This window comes from Leucopleurus acutus (assembly GCF_964270905.1).
Source record: "Leucopleurus acutus genome assembly, chromosome: 16".
NCBI lineage: Eukaryota > Metazoa > Chordata > Mammalia > Artiodactyla > Delphinidae > Leucopleurus > Leucopleurus acutus.
This window is the reverse complement of record NC_139158.1, coordinates 82,547,307-82,566,591: the sequence shown is the minus strand read 5'-3', so window position 1 is coordinate 82,566,591 and position 19,285 is coordinate 82,547,307. Positions and strand designations below refer to the sequence as shown.

The 19,285-nt window shown below is 57.8% G+C and overlaps 1 protein-coding gene across 2 annotated transcripts in view; it reads left to right on the top strand.

Moving 5' to 3' along the window:
• The window catches only part of PMEPA1 (prostate transmembrane protein, androgen induced 1), a gene marked incomplete at its 5' end in the record, with an annotated part of 57,142 nt that extends 38,344 nt beyond the window's left edge, over positions 1 to 18,798 (top strand). For both annotated transcript variants that reach the window (XM_082857434.1, XM_082857435.1), the window contains 3 exons: positions 10,684 to 10,838; positions 15,328 to 15,381; positions 15,841 to 18,798. In XM_082857434.1, the coding sequence (XP_082713560.1) occupies positions 10,684 to 10,838; positions 15,328 to 15,381; positions 15,841 to 16,389 (758 nt within the window). In that variant the 3' untranslated portion in view covers positions 16,390 to 18,798. The remainder of the gene's footprint in view (positions 1 to 10,683; positions 10,839 to 15,327; positions 15,382 to 15,840) is intronic.
• Positions 18,799 to 19,285: the final 487 nt, after the last annotated feature.

Sequence of the window (19,285 nt, the reverse complement as noted above, 5' to 3'; positions counted from 1 at the left end):
TTGGATCTAGGCAGGCCAGCTCCAGGGCTTCTGCTGATGCCACTCTAGGTGTTTGCTGAATCAGATTCAGTTCCTGGGAGCCCAAGGGTGCAGGGGACCCTGTCCTGCTCTTATAGCTTCTCCAGCCTCTCCTGACATCTGACCTTGGCCATCACTGCATCTCCTGCCGCTGCCCTGGTTGAGACCCGGAATGGCTGGGCCCTTCGTGGTCCTAAGGGAAGGGGCACCCGTGGCCAGCACTGAGATCCCTCCTGACGGAGCGGATCTCGCCGACCCCGAAGCCTCCAGCACGGGGTCGGGTTGATGGAGGAGCTATTGAGAAGCGGCTCAATACCGGCCGCATTGTGGGCCGATTCAGAGCTGAGCTCTTTGTCTGAGAGGCCTGGAGACGGAGCCGCATTCACTTTCCCTCTCCTGGCGCTGCCCTCCAAGCCCCTCCGAGCTCATGTTGGGAAACACCAGGCCCTTGAAAATTGGTAATTGAGAGAAACATCTGCTGGTTTCCAAGGAGCACACGGTGACTCCTGAGTGGTGAGGGCAAGCGAGAGTCGCGTTGTCACCGCATGCTGAAACTCACACACACACACACACACACACACACACACACACACACAGGCACACACGCGCCTGAGTCTCTTTGGTATGTTAATTAAGATTGATTAAAGTAAAGTTGTCAATGCTTGTTATAAAGATACAAGCAATATAGGCATACAGAAAGCAAAAAGGATAGACTCCCTCTTGCAGAAGTGGCCATCACGAACAATTTGATTTTTATCCTCATTTTTGCTATAAAAATGGGTCCATATTATATGTACTGTTCCAGTTTCATTATTTCTGCTCAGCAGTAATTGCAAACAGCCAGCCACCATCCGACCTATATAGATCAGCCGTTCTCAGCCAGGGGTGATTCTGCCCCCCAGGGAACATTGGGCGATGTCTGCAGACGTTTTTGGTTGTCACAACTTGGCAGTGATGGTGCTCCTGGTATCTAGTGCGTAGAGGCCAGGGGTGTGGCTAGATATCCTGCAATGCACAGAGCACACCACAGAGAATTATCCAGCTCAGAACATCAGTAGTATCAAGGTTGGGAAACCCCACTATAGATTTATGTATCTTTCTAGTGGCCCCATTGTATTCGATAGTGAGATATATATATATATATATTTATACACACACCAGGGTTTGTCTACTGGGATTTGGACGGTCTCTGGTTGTTCACGTTTACCAGAAACCCTGCAGAGGTGTCCTTATACGTATATGCTCTCAGCTCCTTCTGCGAATTTTTCTGTTGGATACAATCCTGGAAGTTAAAATTGCTGGGTGGAAAGGTAGTATGCATTTCAGGTTTTGGTAGGTACTGCCATGGTGCCCTCGAAGTGATTATGACCATTGATTGACATTGCCACCACAGACAGCTCATTCACCCATGCCTCCTCTCCTCAATTAACAAAACGCATTTCATTTATTTCAAATCACTTTCCACTGCACCTCCTTGTCCATTGACAGAAAGGGCTCTCTCCCCGCAAATTCACTCCATCCTGCCAATAACTCTCCAACGGTGATTGCTGTTTTGCTGACAGTGGGTGTTTAAAGACGTTCGACATCAGTGACAATAGAAAAAAGCAAGTCCCATTAGTTCTTTCCATGTGGATAATAGCAAGAAAGGTAAAAGGCACTGCTTTGTCTTTTCTTATTGAAGGAGCATTTAATCGTGAGGTTCTGCAATGATTATAAAGACCTTCTGCTCTCCCTGGAGTTGACTTCCCCACCCCGTTCCCACACGCACTGTGAGACCCGGGGCTCACCCATCGCCCAGCTGCAGCCCCTTCCCGGGCCACCTCCCAAAAGGCAACTTCGGGATGTGTGGGGTGAGGCCCCGCACACTTCTGCCACTCGGGTACAAGAAGGCAGTTCGCCTGTAACCAGGACAAGGTATCTTACTAGTTAAAAGGAGACGCACACATAAGCATGATATGTGGGGCTAATGATTTACCATCAACACCCTTTAAACCTGGCCCTGTATTTATTGTCTAATTAATGAACCTTGACTGTAGGGTCCCCTGGGCTTCCGGATGCTTCCACCGCCACTGGGACAGACTAGAGTGGACCTTCTGTTAGGCTGCAGCTGTGGGGGCTGTAGAGCTGCTTCCGGTGCTCCCATCCCGTGATGCTCTAGACTAGAGTAGATAAGAGCTGGGAGACCGATGCCCACATTCTTGGGAGCTCAGGGGGGCGTGGGGGGCAAGCCCAGCAAGGAAGTACGTGTGTGTGTGCGTGCGTGTGTGTGCATGTGCGTGCGTGCGTGTGCATGTGTGTGTGTTCATGCATGCACGTGTGCGTGGGTGCAATCCGGGGGGGGGAGAGGGAAGTGGGGGAAGGGGTCAGCTGGGCGAGGAAAGGCTGGAAGTGGTCAGGCAGAGGGTGTGGCTCAGGTGTGAGCGTGGACCATCCCCTGTCGTCCCATTCGCTCTACAGCACCACACACTGCATCCCTGGGGAGGCCGTCAGTCCAGCCAGTGTTGGGGAGAGACAGGGAGCCACAGTCTCACGGGGCAAGCCGCGCATTCATCCACACGCGTCTCCCCTCTCCAGGCGAGGGGAGGCCAGGCCCGGGGACTAGATGACCACCTGGCACCTGGGTATCACCTTGGGCTCCTCAGCCAGGGCCACCTGGAGGGGCCATCAGGCCCTTCCGTGCCCCACCAAGGGCAATCTCAGTGCCGCACCTAATCTCCCAGGAACAGTCAGAGGCTACCCGATGCCTGGGCTCCACTGCCCTCAATCCCAGGCTGGGAGGCTTGACCCAGACCTGCTGCCAGACCCAGGATGACAGCACCTCTGCCAGGAGACACCTGGGAAGCCCCATTACGGGGAGAGGCTGCCTGTTTGGATACTGACAGGTGCTTCTTACATCTTTGTTTTTCTCTTTTATTATGAATGTAGTTACACACGCTCAACAGTGCTGAGTGTGCAGGAGCGTGTGTTACAAGGAAGGGGCCGTCCTCTGTTGGGCACCCACCAGGGTAACCACACCTGTCCCCTGGTCTGTGTAGACGCATGTAGTCACGGGCATATGTATTTATCGCAAGATTCGCTTTTGTTTTAAAATACACACGTTTGTGCTTTTCTAAACAAAGATGGGCTCGTCCTACCTGGTGGCTTCTCCTCTTTCTCACGGGGCATCTTTCCGTGTCCGTGCCCACAGACCTGCTGGCCGTGCCTTCCTGGTCGCGTCGACCCCTTGGAGGGACGTTTACGTGATTCCCAGTCATTCTCCCTTTTCGCGCACACCCGCAGTGGGCTTTCCTGACCCTCCTCTGTTTACCTGAGAGCCCTGCGATCCTTTATTCCACTCATTTATTGTGCGTCTGCTCTGGGAAAGGTGCTGGGGACACAGAATGCTCACAGGGTCACTGGACACTGGCATTCGAGGAGGGAGAGGCAGGAAATAAGCCGTTAGACAGGCCGCATGTGGCCTCTGATTACAGCTGCAGAGAAGAGTGAAGCCTGCACGGGACACGGGGTCCTGGGGACTGGGGCAGGCACTGGTTCACACAGGATGCTCTGGGATGCTTCCTGAGGAAGTGACATTGGAACAGAGACCAGAAGGTAAGGAGGGAGCGAGCACGTGGATGTGGGGAAGGATCATTCCAGGCAGAGGGAGAGGCACGTGCAAAGGCCCTCAGGTGGGCTGTGTTGGGACCTTTTACAGAACACAGAACAGAACTCTTATTAGAGCAGAGAGAGCGAAAGGGAGAGGGTCCCAGGAGAAATGCACGTGGAGATAAATACCCAGGAAGTGATTTGCCTGGTCAAAGGTTGTCTCTTGGAAGTTCTGAGAGATTGTTATTTTGCTCTGCAGAGATGCCCCCAGCTTGCACCGTCCATCAGCTACCGCACTGGCAGAGGGGCCCACTTTGATGGGCCTTCTCCAGCTACTGTGGATTCCACAGCTCAGGGCTGCTAGGGGATAGGTGTGGCCCAGGGCCTGGAGTTCTTGGTTCCCATAATGAGGCTTCCCAGGTGGTCTCCCTGCAGAGGTGCTGTCATCCTGAGTCTGTGGCTCCAGTTAACTCATGTAGTTCTCACCACAGCCATGTGAAGTGGGGACTGGGTGATCCCTCTTCCCCCCCACCCCCAGATGAGGACACTAAGTGATATACCGAAGGTCACAGTCTAAGTGGTAAAGTTGGAACGCGAACCCAGGAATCTTGGGGGCAGACCTCGTGTTCTGAGTCTGTACCCTAAATTCTTCCACGAACAGCAATGCGGGGAGCCCCAGCCCCCTGTGCAAGGCCGGATCCCCCCGCCCCAGCCAGCCTAGAACTTGTTTGCCCCTAACCCACAACACCAGACAACAGTGGATAGTATCTCACGGTTATGTGTTCCGGTATGAGGTGCCCGGAGCCCAGCCGCGTGCTTGGCACAGAGTAGGTGCTTGGGTAAGCGATGTGGTCTGTCTTTAAAAAAGGGAAAACTGGCCTAGATTTGCTGCCCACCTCCCAAACCTTAAGAGAAAGACCAATTTTTTACTTACAAATGGTCTTACCCTAAGAAAGAGAGGTGCGTCAGGGGTGCTTGAAATAGCACCAGGAGCGATCAGAAAGTTATTCCTTTGACGTCTGGTTCAATTTTATTTGAAATTCCAGGGGGGGAAGGAGCTGGGCTCTTATTCAAATGCAGTGGTGGAGGAGGGGCAGCAAATGAAGTGGCAGGAACCCCAGGCAGGCTAGGGCTCCACTGAATGACAATGAGGCCCGCCCCAGCCCGGCCCCGTCGCATCCAGGCAGGCCTAACGAGATTAGATTTTCATAAATTTCAGACAGTGCCAATTCCTAATTCCTCGGCGTACGGCCGGGAGGCCAGACAGGGCTGCCTGCACGGGCTGCTTGTTAACCAGGAAGCACGCTGGCTGCCCCGCCGCCCGGAGCAGACGCGATGGGGGCAGGCGGCGGGGGAGGGGGGAGAGCCGTCTGGTCTGGAGACCTCCCGTGGGCTGGCAGGAGTTGGGTGGACTCTGGCCCAGCTCTCCAGCCAAGGAAGGAGAAAAGAGCCCCAGCGCCGGGCTGCCGCTCCAATTATTAACTGAGAGCCCAGTGACAGTCGTGCCCACGTCGCATGGTGAATTCTACACCAGCCCCATTTACAGCTGGGAAGTGGCCGGACAGGGGTTTGAACCAAGGCTCCTGCGTTTGGTTCACGTTGTGGCTCCATCACCAAGAACAGGGGACCATAAGCTTGGACGCAAAAGCATTGCATCTTTACCTTAACCAGCCCGAACAGGAACACGGACACCAAACCGCAGGGCGTCAACAGCACCTGCGATGTGGTCGCCGGTGGAAACCACAGGCTGCGTGTCGCGTCGAAACCGGCCGGGTTATATTTACTGTGATAGTATCCCCGGGTCACACGTGTGATCCTGTGTATTCTTCCTATGTCGCAAGTCTGGTTGAGAGTTTGAGAACTATTTTGATACGGTTGGCTTCCTTTCAAAGCCTGACTTGAATTTTTATTCAGTTTAATTTTATTTTAAAGATCTCATTCTGAGAGCGCGTCCTGGCTCCCCCAGGTGCCGGAGGAGGAAGCCTCGGAGTCAGGACTGTTCTCTTCTGACTCGTGGTCTGACCGACGTTGCTGCCCCTCGGGGGTTTGTGGGAATGAAGAGGGAAGGTCCTGTTCTGGGCAGGTGCCTGGCACTCAGGTAGCAGCAGAGGAGAACGCAGCTGTGAGTATCTTTATGCAGTTTCGCGGGAGGTGCCCAGAGCTGCCCTGAGTGCCTGGCACGAGGTCCTTCTAACCATCCTGTGACTCTCCTCCATGCTGGTGGGGAGGTGGTTACTGCTGGCCAAGATACTGGGTTCGAGGACACATGACAAGCGATGCTCCAGCGGTCCTGAACCAGCCTGGCGACCAAGCCCACTCCACACAAGCGCCTGGCTTGAACCCACACTGTTCCCGACACTCTGGGGCCACAGCACCCAGGACCGCTGGGTGTGGGGCATCAGCCTAACCTGGCCCTGAAAGTATGGGCTTGGGGGGGTCTGGGCTCTCTTGGGCTGTGTGGCCTTTGGCCAGTCACCTCCCCTCTCCCAGCCTCAGTTTCCCCATCTGTAAAGTTGGCGGCGGGGGTCATGTTAGTATCTACTTCACAGAATGCTGGTGACGGTTCAGTAAGACGATGCCTGTACGGATTTGGGCTGTGCCTGGCCTTGAGGGGCCTCTCCGCGACGCTGCCTCTCTCACTAGTGTCAGAGGGGCTGGGAGAGGATCAGAGATGCCCGTGCACGCGTCTCGACGTGACTGCGTCTGTCTCTGGAGGAGGAGACAAAAGGAGGGTCAGGCCGCCCCAATGAGGCGGACGAACCTGTTAATTTGAAATTATTCACGAGGAAAGAAGACACTCAAATTAGAATGACCTTACTTTGCATGTGGAAGATGGGCTTGGCCACCCCCAAGAGCCTGCCACATCCATCACCCACCCCAAGGGGGAGATTATGAAGAAAAGTGGCAGGACCTCTCCCCCACCCCCACCCCCCAACAGCGAGCGGACTTGACGCCCAGAACAGGATGAGGGAAATGTGATGTTTCCTCCCCAAAGGCTCCTGTCCTTGGAGCAGACACCAGTGCCCAGAAGTCCAGCCGCCACCCTGGGTGACCTTTCTGGACTGACCCTGGGGCAGAGGCCCGTGAGGCATGCTCAGCGTTTCCAGGGCATCGGCCTGGGTGAGGGGCGCCTGTTGTCCCCAAAGGCATGTTGGGAATTGTGACAGGATCACGTGCTGTTTTCTGCCCCGTCCTGAGCTCTTGACATCTATTATTTCATCCCCCGGGGACCTCACAGGGGTGCCTGTGCCCAGGGTCACACAGCTGGTAGCTGGTACATGCAGGGAGACAGGACTGGGCATCCTCCGAGGTATTCCCGGCGTGGGAAGGGGAAACTAACGGACACTTTGGGAACGCTGGGAGAATTTAGCAGTTTCCCCTTCTCGCTCCCTGAGGGAGGCTCTGGGTTCGGGACCGGCCCTGCCCTTTGATCTAGAGCAATTTCTCCCTATGCCTCGGTTTGCCCATCTGTAAAATGGCAGTGGTGATGGCTGGCACCCCACAGACTTGGGGGAGGCGGGCTCAAAGCAGGGCCGTGCGTGTGTTGTACATGTTACCATCCTGACTAGTCCCAGTGAGTAGTCGCCACGACAACGGGGAGCTTGGGCTGTGGACCAGCCTGCCATCTCCTCTTGCTCTAGTCTCCCTTTGTCTGTGACCAGGCTTTGCTGTGAGTCCCATGGCCACAGGAGACTTGAGCTGAGTGGGGGGCAGTGGTTGGACCCACGCCTTCCACCGCTGTGCTGGGCGCTCGGCCGCATGTCCAGCAGGATCGGTGTGGCTCCACATCTTGGGGGCCCCTCTCTTGGCTGGAACTCCCGAAGCTGCCCGTCCTGCAGGCTTTGGCCTGCTCGGTGCTTTCAAAACTCTAGAATGTGTTGCCGGCGTTAAGGCCCAGGCAGTTCTGGGGAGATGGGGAGGTGTGGCTGCACTGGGCCAGCCTGCCTGGGGGCTGTCCTGTTTGGCCTGCTGGGCTTTCAATTAGCAGTGCCTGTCTAGAGTGCCCTGTGGACCTGGTGAGGAGGACCTCCTGCTCGATTAGTGATGCCTGCTGTGGGAGCAGGATTGAGGAGTTGGGTACGAATGCTGAAACCCAGGCTGCCCACAGGGGCCAGGCAGATGCCATCAAGCAGAATGGGGGCCGAGGTGGAGCTTGGGGCCAAGTGGACAGCACAGCCTGTGTAGTGAGGGTGGCTGCCCTGCAGCTCCGTTCCTTTGAGTGGAGGCAGGGGACTGTGCATGCAAGCACCCTCAGGTCCCCAGTTTGCCACCGTTCCCAGCAGGTCCTTTCTGATACACTTCCCGGAAAGGTGGGTTCCTGTCGCCCAAGGCAGTGTCTCCCGGAAGGAGCACCCTGAAAGCGAAAGTTCACTGTGGTGCTGTCGGCGGGACCAGAGCCCCCTCACCCCGTGGCCAAGGTCAAAACACCCAGCCCGGGGTGTTCTCTGCCTCATGGGTTGGGGTGAATCACCTGCCGGCCGGGGGGGCCTCTCCTGCACCCCTCAGTGCCCGCCCTCCCCCCCCCCCCAGTCCATGTCTCTGCACGGCCCGGAATACCCAGCTCAGTCCTGCTCGACCCTCTCTATTCAGGCTTACGGGTTCGGGCCGCCCGTGTTTTGCCGTGGCTAGAGTGCTGCAGGGCCCCCCACTGACTGTGGTCACCCTGAGGAGTGCTCTCCGCGCTGGGCACGTCGCCCTCGCACCACCTCCTCCTCCACACAGGGAAGCTGGGATGGATTCAGCGAGTCAGGGTCCTGGAGCCAGCCTGGGGGTCCCCTTGGGGACCTGCCCAAGGGTCTCGGGAGCCCGCAGGAGTCTCCCTCCTCCTCCGGCCAAGACCCCAGGCCTTTGGCTTCCAGAATGGAGCCTAGAAATGATTTGTGGTTTCTCTTCTTCTGAGCGTTTTCCCCTCTCTTCTCCCACATGGATGTGCACAGGGCTGTGGCCCAGGGACCAGGGTGGTCACATTGGTGCTTTCGGCACCCTGGGCTCCTTCCTAGGGGTGACGCTTCACACTGGACCCCGGCCCCCAGAAATCAGGTCCTCCTGCCCTTTTGGGGTCGGGAGAGCTGTGAGGTTTGTTCACACCCACTCGGCCTGCTGGGGCCTCGTCCACTGCTCTCTTTCAGGCCCTACCGGCCTTGTTGCCTCGGCCGCTGGACAACACCGGGAGGAGGGCAGAGGCCTGGCCAGGGCCCTGCAGGCCGCCGGGGCCAGGGACAGAGACGGAGGCAGCGCACACCTCCTTTCCTGCGGGCCCGGGCGGGCAGGGCGCCTGGAGAGGGCGGGGGGAGGGGCAGAGAGGTGCCCACCCCCAGGTCCCCGGCGGGGTGAAGAGTGCATGGCCTGGGGGGAGCGGGTGCAGGCCTCTCTGGGGTGGGCCGTGGGTGTTGCACAAAGCCAGCCTCTGTGTCTCCTGAATGGGCAGCTTCATCCCAGGCCCTAGCGGACGGGCCCTGGACCAGCCCGTCTGGGGAGGCGAGAGGTGTGGCCGCAGTGATCGGGTCTGAGGCCAGAGACCTGGCCTTTGCCCAGCCCAGGCCCTGCCGTCCTCCTGGCGGGAAAGCGAAGAAGCCCCTCAGAGGGTTTGAGGCTTGTCCGATTCCCCGCTAGGCGGGGCACGGCCTTCTGGGGCTCGGGAAGGTCTCACCAAAGTCCCTGGCTACTTCATCCTCCTTCCTGGGCCCCCCAAGGCGAGGGAGGGCTGCAGCTCCACACAGGCCGGAGCCAGGGCCCCGGCTCCAGACCGAATTCCCGGGTGCAGAGGCGGCCGTCCAGCGGGTGGTCGAGCGGGGGGGCACCAGCGCTGGGCCCTGGGGCTACACGAGTCTGTCACTAGGCCTGAACCCGGTCTCTTCACCTGCAAGACGGGATGATAAAAAGTACCCGTGTGTACGCTCAGCCCTGAGCAGAGGTCCTCAGCCCCGGCACACTCTTTGTCTGGGGTGCCCTGTGCCCTGTAGGATATTAAGGTTCCAGAAGCGCCCCCAGTTGTGACAAGCCACTAGTGTCCCCAGACATTGCCACGTGTCCCCTGGGGGTTAGACTAACCCGACTCACTGACGGCCTCAGGCAGACATTGGCACAGCTGGGCAAAGGCTTGGCGTGGTGCAGGAAGGTGGGCGTCCTGCAGAGCCCTGGGTGGGGGAGAAGGGGTGGCCGGGGCTTCGGAGAGGACGTGCGGGCAGGCTGCGCGTGGAGGAGCTTCCGCGGCTGTACCAGCAGGGACGCCCACCGGGATGCCCCGATCTCCCGCGGGACACCGAGGCTGGCGGCAGGAGGGCTGGCCCTTACCGGGTTTGGCAGGGCCCCGCTTGAGCGACCTGCGAGCGACACAGTCCCCACCTGCGGCCCGCCCCCCGCACCCCAGCTTCCTTGCGTCTCTCTGGGGGGAAGAAGAGCTGAGTCAGTGGCCCTGAGCTTGAACCTGTGCCCCTGGGGAGCCCTCCGCCAATTGCTTGTTAGCGGGGGAGGGGGGCCTTCCTGCCTGCCCTCTGGGATCGTCCGTGGGCGGCCTCAGGCTGGCGGAGGCCGGCTGCGCCCCCTCTGCCGCCCTGTCCCTCCCCAGGTCCCCGGCATCTCGCCCGCCGCTGCTGGGGACTCTGCTGGCACCGGGCACGGCCAGCTGCCGCGCCGCCCGACACGGACCCGCTCGAGTCAGCAGAAACCGCCCGACTCCGGCAGGATCAAAATAACCTCCTTCCTTTTCCAGCACTTGAGGGTTTTTCCGCCTTCTGGGGGAAAAACAGAACAAACCCGAAAAAAAGAAATGAGAGCTGCAGTGTTTGCAGCCGCCCGGAATGGGGCTTCTCTGAGGCCTCTTCCCGGCGGTGGCCCGCACACGCTCTGTCCCGTGGAGAGTGGTGTGTCTTCGTGCGTCCCGCGTGTGTGATAGATGTGTCTGTACGTGGCTGTGTTATCTGTGTTCGTTTGTGTTGGCGTGTGTGGGGGTGTGTAGGGGTGCTAACGTTTCTGCGTATTAGGTGTGCATGTGGGTTGGGGTGTGTGGGTGCTCAGACGCCCCGAGCCTCTGCCCGCACCAGGGTCCCTGAGGTCTCACGTGTCCCCTTGGTCTTGCAGCGGAGCTGGAGTTCGTTGAGATCACCGTCATCGTGGTGGTGGTGATGGTGATGGTGGTGGTGATCACGTGTCTGCTGAGCCATTACAAACTGTCCGCGCGCTCCTTCATTGGCCGGCACAGCCAGGGCAGGAGGAGGGAAGACGCCCTGTCCTCGGTGAGTGCCTGCCCTCCCTGAGCTTCCAGGGCGCCCGTGGACGCCCCTCATCAAGTGCCTGTGGGGTCAGGGTCGGGTGCTCACAGGAGCTGACGGCAGGGAGACAGTCTGGGGGGTGCTGGGCTTCTAGGTATAGGCAGTGACCCAGATGGAAGGGAGCCCGTGGACCAGTCCATGCAGTGGGGCTTTGGTCCCCAGATCCATCCGTCCATCCATCCGTTGGACAGACATTTACTGAGCACCCTCTGTGTGTCTAGAGCCTTCCCAGGCATTGGGGGGAGATAGCTTCGAGCAGGTCGCAGGGGGGTGCTGCCTGATGGGCTGGATGTAGACAGACAGGAGCGCCGGCTGCTCCGAAGGAAGCTGAAAGGAGTCACCGGGAATCCCAGAGGGTGGTTTACCCAGGACAGTCGAGGTGAGCCCCTGAGGCCGAGCTCTGAAGGGAGAAACAAGGGTGGCGTGCAGAGTGGGCGAGTACAGGAAGGGTGAGAAGGACAAACGCGGCGCGGCCCTTGCTGTCCCTGCGAAACTGCAGTTGGATATGTTACTAGAACCGTGTGCCCTGTTGGGCATTCTGAAAACCCAGGAACATCCCCACAAAACACCACAAACTGGGGCAGGTGGAGCAGCTCCCAGCGGTTTGGGAACTCGCCCTCGTCCAGACCTGAGCACCCACGTTCCCCTCATTCACCTGCACCTTCGGTGCCACCCCTGCCCGCCGCTCCGTGTTCCTCAGCAGATGGACCAGGGGGCGGTGTAGAGTCCATCACTAAACAGTTTCCATCTCCACGCCTGTCAGGTGTAATTTAACAACCTGGACAGGAGTAGCTGTCTGAGGGACGGGCTGCAGATGACACGGAGAGGGGGGCCCGTGGGCGGCCCCGGGGCTGTGCAGGGAGCACATCTCTGAGCCCGTGTTCACCGGACGCTGGGGGGAAGCGGCAGCGGGCATGGCCTCCCGGCTCTGGGGGACGCCTGGGGCCAGCGCTGGTGCCCAGAGTCTGTGGGACTGAGCTGAGTCAGGCTGGCAGGCCTGTCCCTGGCAAATTTGGGCATTTCCGCTTGCGTCAGGCCTCAGTATGTCACCAGGTTGCCAGGGCAAGGAGCATCCGCTCTGGTCCCTCTGACGGGAGCACTGGGTGCCCCAAACCCGAGGGCGGTGTGTCTGGAGGACGCTCGGCAGCTCCCTGCAGGGCTTACCTGCGTGTTTATGTGCTGTTGCTGTTGCCTGAGTGACAGTGCCACCAGCTGCACTGCCACGTCCGCGCTCAGTAATCCCTCCCACATTTTACAGAGGAGAAACTGGGGCTCAGAGAGGTGGGAACATTTGCCTAGGGCCACACAGCTTCTAAGCGACAGCTTGAAGAGCCCATGACCCGTTTTGTCCCACCTCAGATGCTGGGGCAAGCTTTGGACAAATGAGAAGACGTCAGCCTGGTAGCCGTGCTCCAGGGTGGGGCATCCTACCCGCTCTGAGCCTCAGTGTGTGCGTCTGTAAAATGGGTGGAGCGAGCCTTTCTCCTTCCTACCCTGCATGGCCACAGGGAGGGTGAAGTTAGCTGAGGGAGCTGGGGAGATGGCAGAGGTTCCGGCGTGAGGGACCCGTGCCACCATAGCGGGGACAGCCCTGTAGGCAGCACTGGGACTTCGTGCCCAGGTGGAGGTCAGGATTCGGGCTCTGGTTCCTGAACATCTGAGGTTAAAAGAAAGTCTCCCCTGCCCCCCTGCCCCCCTGCCCCCGGCCGACTTCTCCCAGCCACCTGCACAGGCCCCCGGGGATGCCCAGCTGGGTAAACATGGAGGCTTGTTAGACCTGAAGTACGTGTGGCGGCTCCCCTGGGGCCCCTGCCAGACAGGGCGTGTCTGAGGAGTCTCGAGGGCCCATGACCTCCCAGAGAGACCCAAACGCAGCCGCCGTCTGCTTGGCGCTGGGCCCACCCCTGGCATGGCTGTCCTGCCGTGGCCCCTTTTCAGGGTGAACCTCTGGGAGTTCATTTCCTCATCTGTCGGAGGGTGGGGCTCAGGTGCAGGTAAAGCCCTGTGGCCCTGGGACCTCACTTCCCCACCTGATGCTGCTGCCAGAGAAGCTAGAAAATACTGCAGGGGTACAGACTGCAGCTGAAGGCAGGGCGGGAGTCAGCCAGGTCCAGATAGACCAGGGCCAGGTGCCCACTCTGTGAGTCAGGTTTCTGGGCTCATCCCCACGGTCTCTTCTGTAGCTGCAGTTGCCCTGCAGCAGCCTTCTTGGTGGTGTGACAGACTGTCTGGCTCCCTTGATGGAGCCAGTTTGCAGACCCCTGGTCTAGATGGGGAAGCCATGGGCAGCTGGACGAACTCTCCAAGGAAGCTTTTAGAAAGAGAAGGAGGTGTCGGGGGAGTGGAGCGGGGGTGAGAGAAGGAGCTGCCAGGAGCAGCCCTGTGGGCACTGGCACCTGGAAAGGCGTCAGGGCCATTCACTGAATAAGAGAACAAGGTGAGTTAAGACACGGCCTGTGGGCAGGTGTAGTGCAGCCAGCTGGCCTCCGGGTTCCTCACAGCAGGGCCAGGCTGATACAGGAGCTGAGATGCTGTGGGAGGGGCATCCGGCAGGTAGGAGGTTCCTGGAGGCCTCCCTGGAGGAGGAGGTGACCTCCAGGTGCACAAGTTGGGGGTAGTCAGGTGACAAGGATGGAAGTGATTCTGGGGTCTGCGGTGGGGCCTCCCAAGCAGTGACTGGTATTTTCCTAAGCACTGTGGGTGGAGACTCCCCGGGCTAGGGCTCGACGGAGGGCTGGGGGGTGGGCAGTGGTGGGAAGACATTGTGGGGACCTTGAACAGAGGGCCTCCTGGGGGGTTTTAGGCAGGGGCCCGTCTGGGTCACATTTATCCAAGTTGACCTTGGCTGCTTTCACCCCTCCCCAGGACTCCCGACTTGAATGGGGAGCAGGTGGATGTCCCCCCATCTGCTTCCTGGTGCTCACATGGACTGTGCCAGGGGCCCGACTGGGGGCCACAGAGCCTGCCAGGGTCGGCTTGAGCCCGAATGCTTCTGGAGGCGGTGGGCGAGGTTTGGATCCCAGCACTGCCCGCTGCCAGCGGGAGCAGCTCGGCTCAGCCACCTGACCTCAGCCTTGCCGGCTTGGTCGGGATGTCGGGAGAGTTGAGTTAGTGCTTTAAAGAGCGTAGCACAGTGCCTGGCGCCAAGGCGTTCCTAATATCAGTAACAGAATGGCCCTTGATGACCATATTAACAGTAATCGTGTATGTCTGCCCTCTGTATCCCCACGCCTGGAATAAACTAGACCCCGGTGAGTCTTTGTGGGGTGCTTTCCTGATGAGAGACACAGAGCTCCCCTAGTGGCCAAATAGGAAATTGCAGCCCTCCTGGCAATTCCTCCCCAGACTGCCGGTGAGAATCGTCTTACAAGGGAACCCTCAAGAAAACATGCCCCCCAAAAAACTTTGGGGTGATAGATATGTTCATTACCTAGATTGTGGTGATGGGCTCCTGGTAGATACCTATGCCACAACAACCAAATTGTATGCTTTGAATATGTGCAGTTGATTATATGTCAGTTACATCTCAATAAAACTATAAAATTAGAGGAAGGAAGGCATCCCTCCCCATAGGCCCGGGCCTATCCATGCGTATCACCAGAACAGAAGTGGTGCTGCATGATTGCATAATTAACTCTCCTGTATTTCTTCATCTATAAACTGGGCCCCCAACCACGGGGGCAAGACAGACTATAGTAAGTGCTAAGTAAATACGCGGACAAGGTGATTACAGACATGACGGATGCTTTGAAGGAGATGAGCAGATGACGGGATGTTTAATGGGAGAAGGCCCTTTAGATAATGGTGCCAGAGAAAGCCTGCGGTGGGCACTGGAATTGAAAAGCGAGCAGGAGCCAGCTGTGCAGTGGGGCAGCCAGTGCGAAGGCCCCGTGGTGCACAGTTAGCACTTCCGTGCACTAAATAGCGGGTCAGCGCGACAGGAGGGAGAGTGGTGGTGGCACCCGGCACTGTCACAGGCTCACTGAGCGTTGCGCGCACCCCGGGGGCTTTTGCATGTTCGCCTCCTTCAGTTCTTCGACAGATACTGCAGTTATGCACGTTTTCAGATGCAGTAACTTGACCGAGGTCGCACAGCAAGTACCTAGGCTTTCTTAGCCGGTTCACCCGTGCATTTGGATGTGTTCTAAGGCCCACGGAAGCTGCTGGAGGGTTTTGAGAAGGAGGGACCCACGAATCAGATGTATGTTTTGGAAAGTGTGAGTTCGGAGGATACATTTTCGGGGGGCAGCCTTGGGACCTGGGAGATCAGCGATTGTGTCATGTCCGAGAGAAACGTCCAGGCCCGGGCTGGGGTCGCTGCAGTGGGGCTGAAGCGGGGGATGGGTGCAGCATCTCATGCCGAGTGGAGGCTCTGAGAGTCCACGCCAGGCTGCCCCTTTGCTCTCCCACCTCTGCCCGTCCCGCTGACCCTGTCCTCTTCCTCCCCGTACAGGAAGGATGCCTCTGGCCCTCGGAGAGCACGGTGTCAGGCAGTGGAATCCCAGAGGTGAGACCCAGCGCCGCCTCCCCTCCACCACTACCCTCCCCCCGCCCCTCACCCCCCCACCCAAGGCTGCTGTAGTGGACGCCGAAGGCCCCCTACCCAGTAGCTCCCCTAATCCGGACCGGGGGCACCTCCCCTGCTAGTAGAGCGGCTATAGGAGGCCCACACCTGCCCTTCTCTGAAGAATCCTCCTTGGTTGCTGGCATCGTCCCTACCGGGACGTCATACGCTCCCCACCCCCGGGGAGCAGCCCTCAGTATCTGCGACACCGGAGGCCAAAGGCTGCCCTCTTCCAACTGTGTGACGATGTTCACACTCCAGGGCTCTCCAGTCGTCAGGGGGCTGGACCCTGGGCTTGGCTCCTCCCCCCGCCACCCGGCGGCCATCTCTCCCTTTCCCCAGAGAGCAGAGTCACAGGGGCCCTGCCCCTGGGGGGACACTCACTCTGCTCTTCCCCTCCAGCCACACGTCTACGCCCCGCCCCGGCCCACCGACCGCCTGGCCGTGCCCGCCTTCGCCCAGCGGGACCGCTTCCACCGCTTCCAGCCCACCTACCCGTACCTGCAGCACGAGATCGACCTGCCGCCCACCATCTCGCTGTCGGACGGGGAGGAGCCCCCGCCCTACCAGGGCCCCTGCACGCTCCAGCTGCGGGACCCCGAGCAGCAGCTGGAGCTGAACCGGGAGTCGGTGCGTGCGCCCCCAAACAGAACCATCTTCGACAGCGACCTGATGGACAGCGCCATGCTGGGCGGCCCCTGCCCTCCCAGCAGTAACTCGGGCATCAGCGCCACGTGCTACGGGGGCGGTGGGCGCATGGAGGGGCCACCCCCCACCTACAGCGAGGTCATCGGCCACTACCCCGGGGCCTCCACCTTCCAGCACCAGCAGAGCAGCGGGCCGGCCTCCTTGCTGGAGGGCACCCGGCTGCACCCCGCACACATCGCCCCCCTGGAGAGCACAGCGGCCTGGAGCAAAGAGAAGGATAAACAGAAGGGACACCCCCTCTAGGAGTCCCGGGGGGCCAGGGCCGGGGCCGCAGTAGGTAAAACAGCAAAACACTCCGCACTTCTTGAAAGAAAAGAGAGAGGAGGACGGGGCGACACACAGGAAACTGCGACGCATGACCATCCTCTCCCCACCTCTCTGTGTGTAAATATTTACATGTTCTGTCTGGTCTGAATGCACAAAGCTAAGAAGACTTGCAAAAAAAACCATGTTTCTCTGTTGAGCTGCGTCTTGAAGGCAAAAGAGGAAACAAAATTCTACGCTAGTCTTTCCTGTTTCTAGTTGAGCTGCGTGCGTGAATGCTTACTTTCTTCTGTTTGTTTATGATGATTTCACTTAACTTTAAAGACATATTTGCACAAAACCTTTGTTTAAAGATCTGCAATATTATATAAATATAAATATATATAAAATAAGAGAGACTGTATGTGCGAGGGCAGGAGTATTTTTGTATTAGAAGAGGCCTATTACAAAAAAAAAAAGTTGTTTTCTGAGCTAGAAGAGAAAAAAAAAGGCCATTTTTGAGTGCCAACTCAGAAAGTGTGTATTACCTTGTAAAGAAAAAAAACTACAAAGCAGGGGTTTAGAGTTATTTATATAAATGTTGAGCTTTTGCACTATTTTTTAATATAAATATGTCAGTGCTTGTTTGATGGAAACTTCTATCAACGTCTGTCGAGACTTTTAAGGGAGAAATGTTGGAATTTCACGGTGGATGTCAGGCAGAGGGTGGGCTCCACGCTGAGTCTGGAGAGAGGCTCCCAGAGGGGCTGATTTCCTGCAGAGTGGAAGCTTCTGTCTAGTGATAGGTTATTACCTCGTTATACATTCCCTCCCGAAGGAGACGCATTTTTTCCCCTCTGGGCCAGGACAGCCTTTGGATCGCAAAGAAAATAGGAAAGTTACTCGAGGCCCCAAGTTCCAGGAGGTGGGCTTTGCTCTTCCCAAAATGAAGATAAACTGTTACTGAAGGAATCTTAGTATTTTCTCCTCGTTTCTGAACCACGAAGGTCCCTGTAGGAAGGGGCTCGCTAAGGTGCTCTCTGCCCCCTGCCTGCCTCGCCAGGGCCACGCCAGAGGCGGTTAGGTGGCTCGCGCGTGCGGGATGCTCTGGTCATTCAGACTCTACCGGCTGAGGTGGGTGCAGCCCACTGGCGTATAGGAAAGGCCCAAAGGACTAGCCATGTGACCTCATCCCTGTCTTTATGTATTGATTCTCACGTAACAGGCCCATAACCAGAAGACCAGAGATGAAAAGGTGACACGCCCAGGTTTCTCCCAGGACACTGCAAAAGGGTTATAACGAGAAAGACAGTCGAACCAACGTGAACTCGAGCTTTAGGATGTAGAAGCAGAATTCTTTCCCTTCTCCTCTCTTTCGCATTTCATTCCCTTCCCCGTGGAAACCATCATTTTTGATGTGTTTGTGTATCTGTGTTTTCATAAGCGTCTTCATCAGACACAACTCTTGTTTACCAGGGTTTTACTGAGTAGATGTCGGCGGGACCCCTTGCTGGTGGCGTGCGTGTGTGCAAGTAGAGAAGGCGGGGAGAGAGTGGAGTCGGGGTCCTCCCTCCCACCAAGGGTGGGCTAATACTCCATGGGGTGACGCCCTTAGCGGGAGAGCAGGCCACCCTGCCCCCTGCCCCCTGCATCCCACGGAGGTGTCTTTTCATCTTCGGCAGAATGCCAACTAGCCGGTTAACATAAGAGAAAGGTATAAGAGGCAATAAGTATTGATTTTAAACAACTTTTTTATTACTTGAAAAACAAAAACTCGAGAACAGTTTTGAAGTTCTGACCATTTGAACTCTATTTCTATACGTACCTTTTAAGACCACGGTGACCAATAGATGACCGAGGTGTGAGTGCCCGCTCACCAGCCTGGCAGAAAGTTCTGGTACCTTGACAATAAAACCTGCCTCTCCGTGGGGTCTTCAGCCTAACCTTTGCCTAACCTTTGCTTCTCTCTCAAAGATTCTTTGAAAAGGTCATTCATGCAGAGACATCCATAGTTTGTCCTGAAAGGTACAGGGACACATTTATAGATAAAGTTTAAAAAAAAAAAAAAAATCGTTCCTTTATGTGAAACGTCTCCCTAGTGCCTTACTGAGAAAGCGGTTGACCCCTTTTGTCCCCCGGCAGCGGCGTTCCTGGACAACGCCCTGCTCACCCGGGCCCGGCCTTCCCGCTCGAGGTGGACAGAGGGCTACTGCTTCTTTAAAAACATCCCCATCGCCTCGTGCCGTGTCCCACCCACCCGCCCTCCACCCTGGATGTGCCTCCCTTGGGTCAGGCCGCCCCTCCTGCCCCTCCAGCCTCTTGTCAGTACTCGTTGATCTCCCACCTGGGTCACAAACCTAGTCGTGGACCTTGTTTTTGTGAGTAGCGTAGCAGCAGACGAGAGCCAGGCCCAAGTGTTCCCGAGGTCCTCGAACCAAACCTTGAATCTCGTTGCTGGGTGGTGCGGTCTGCCGTTGCCGTATGAGCAGCGAGGTAGAAGAAGGAAGCAGGTGAGGGGGTTACTGACCTCAGCTGGCTTGAGGGCAGAGCACCCTCCCCACGCCCCCATTACGCCCCAGGATGGCGGTCCAGGCCTCAAGGCCGCCGCGTTGTCCCTGGGCTCCGTGCCTAGCGGATGACAGTTGCAGAAGTTCATGGTGGAGCAGCTCGTCAAGGCCAGGGCACCTCCCAAGAAAACCATGGGGTGTGTTTCTGCAGAGCTCTTGGTTTCCCTGCTGGACCCAGAGCCCTGAGGGTACACTCCTTCCACTAGGTGTTAGCTGTCATGTCCTTACCTTCGAAAAGCCTTTGCGCATCCCTCGGGAGGCCCCCTTTTTTCAGTAGAAAGTCAGTGGGGTGGGGGGTGGCCCTCGGCAGTGGCCGGTTGGAGGGAGAC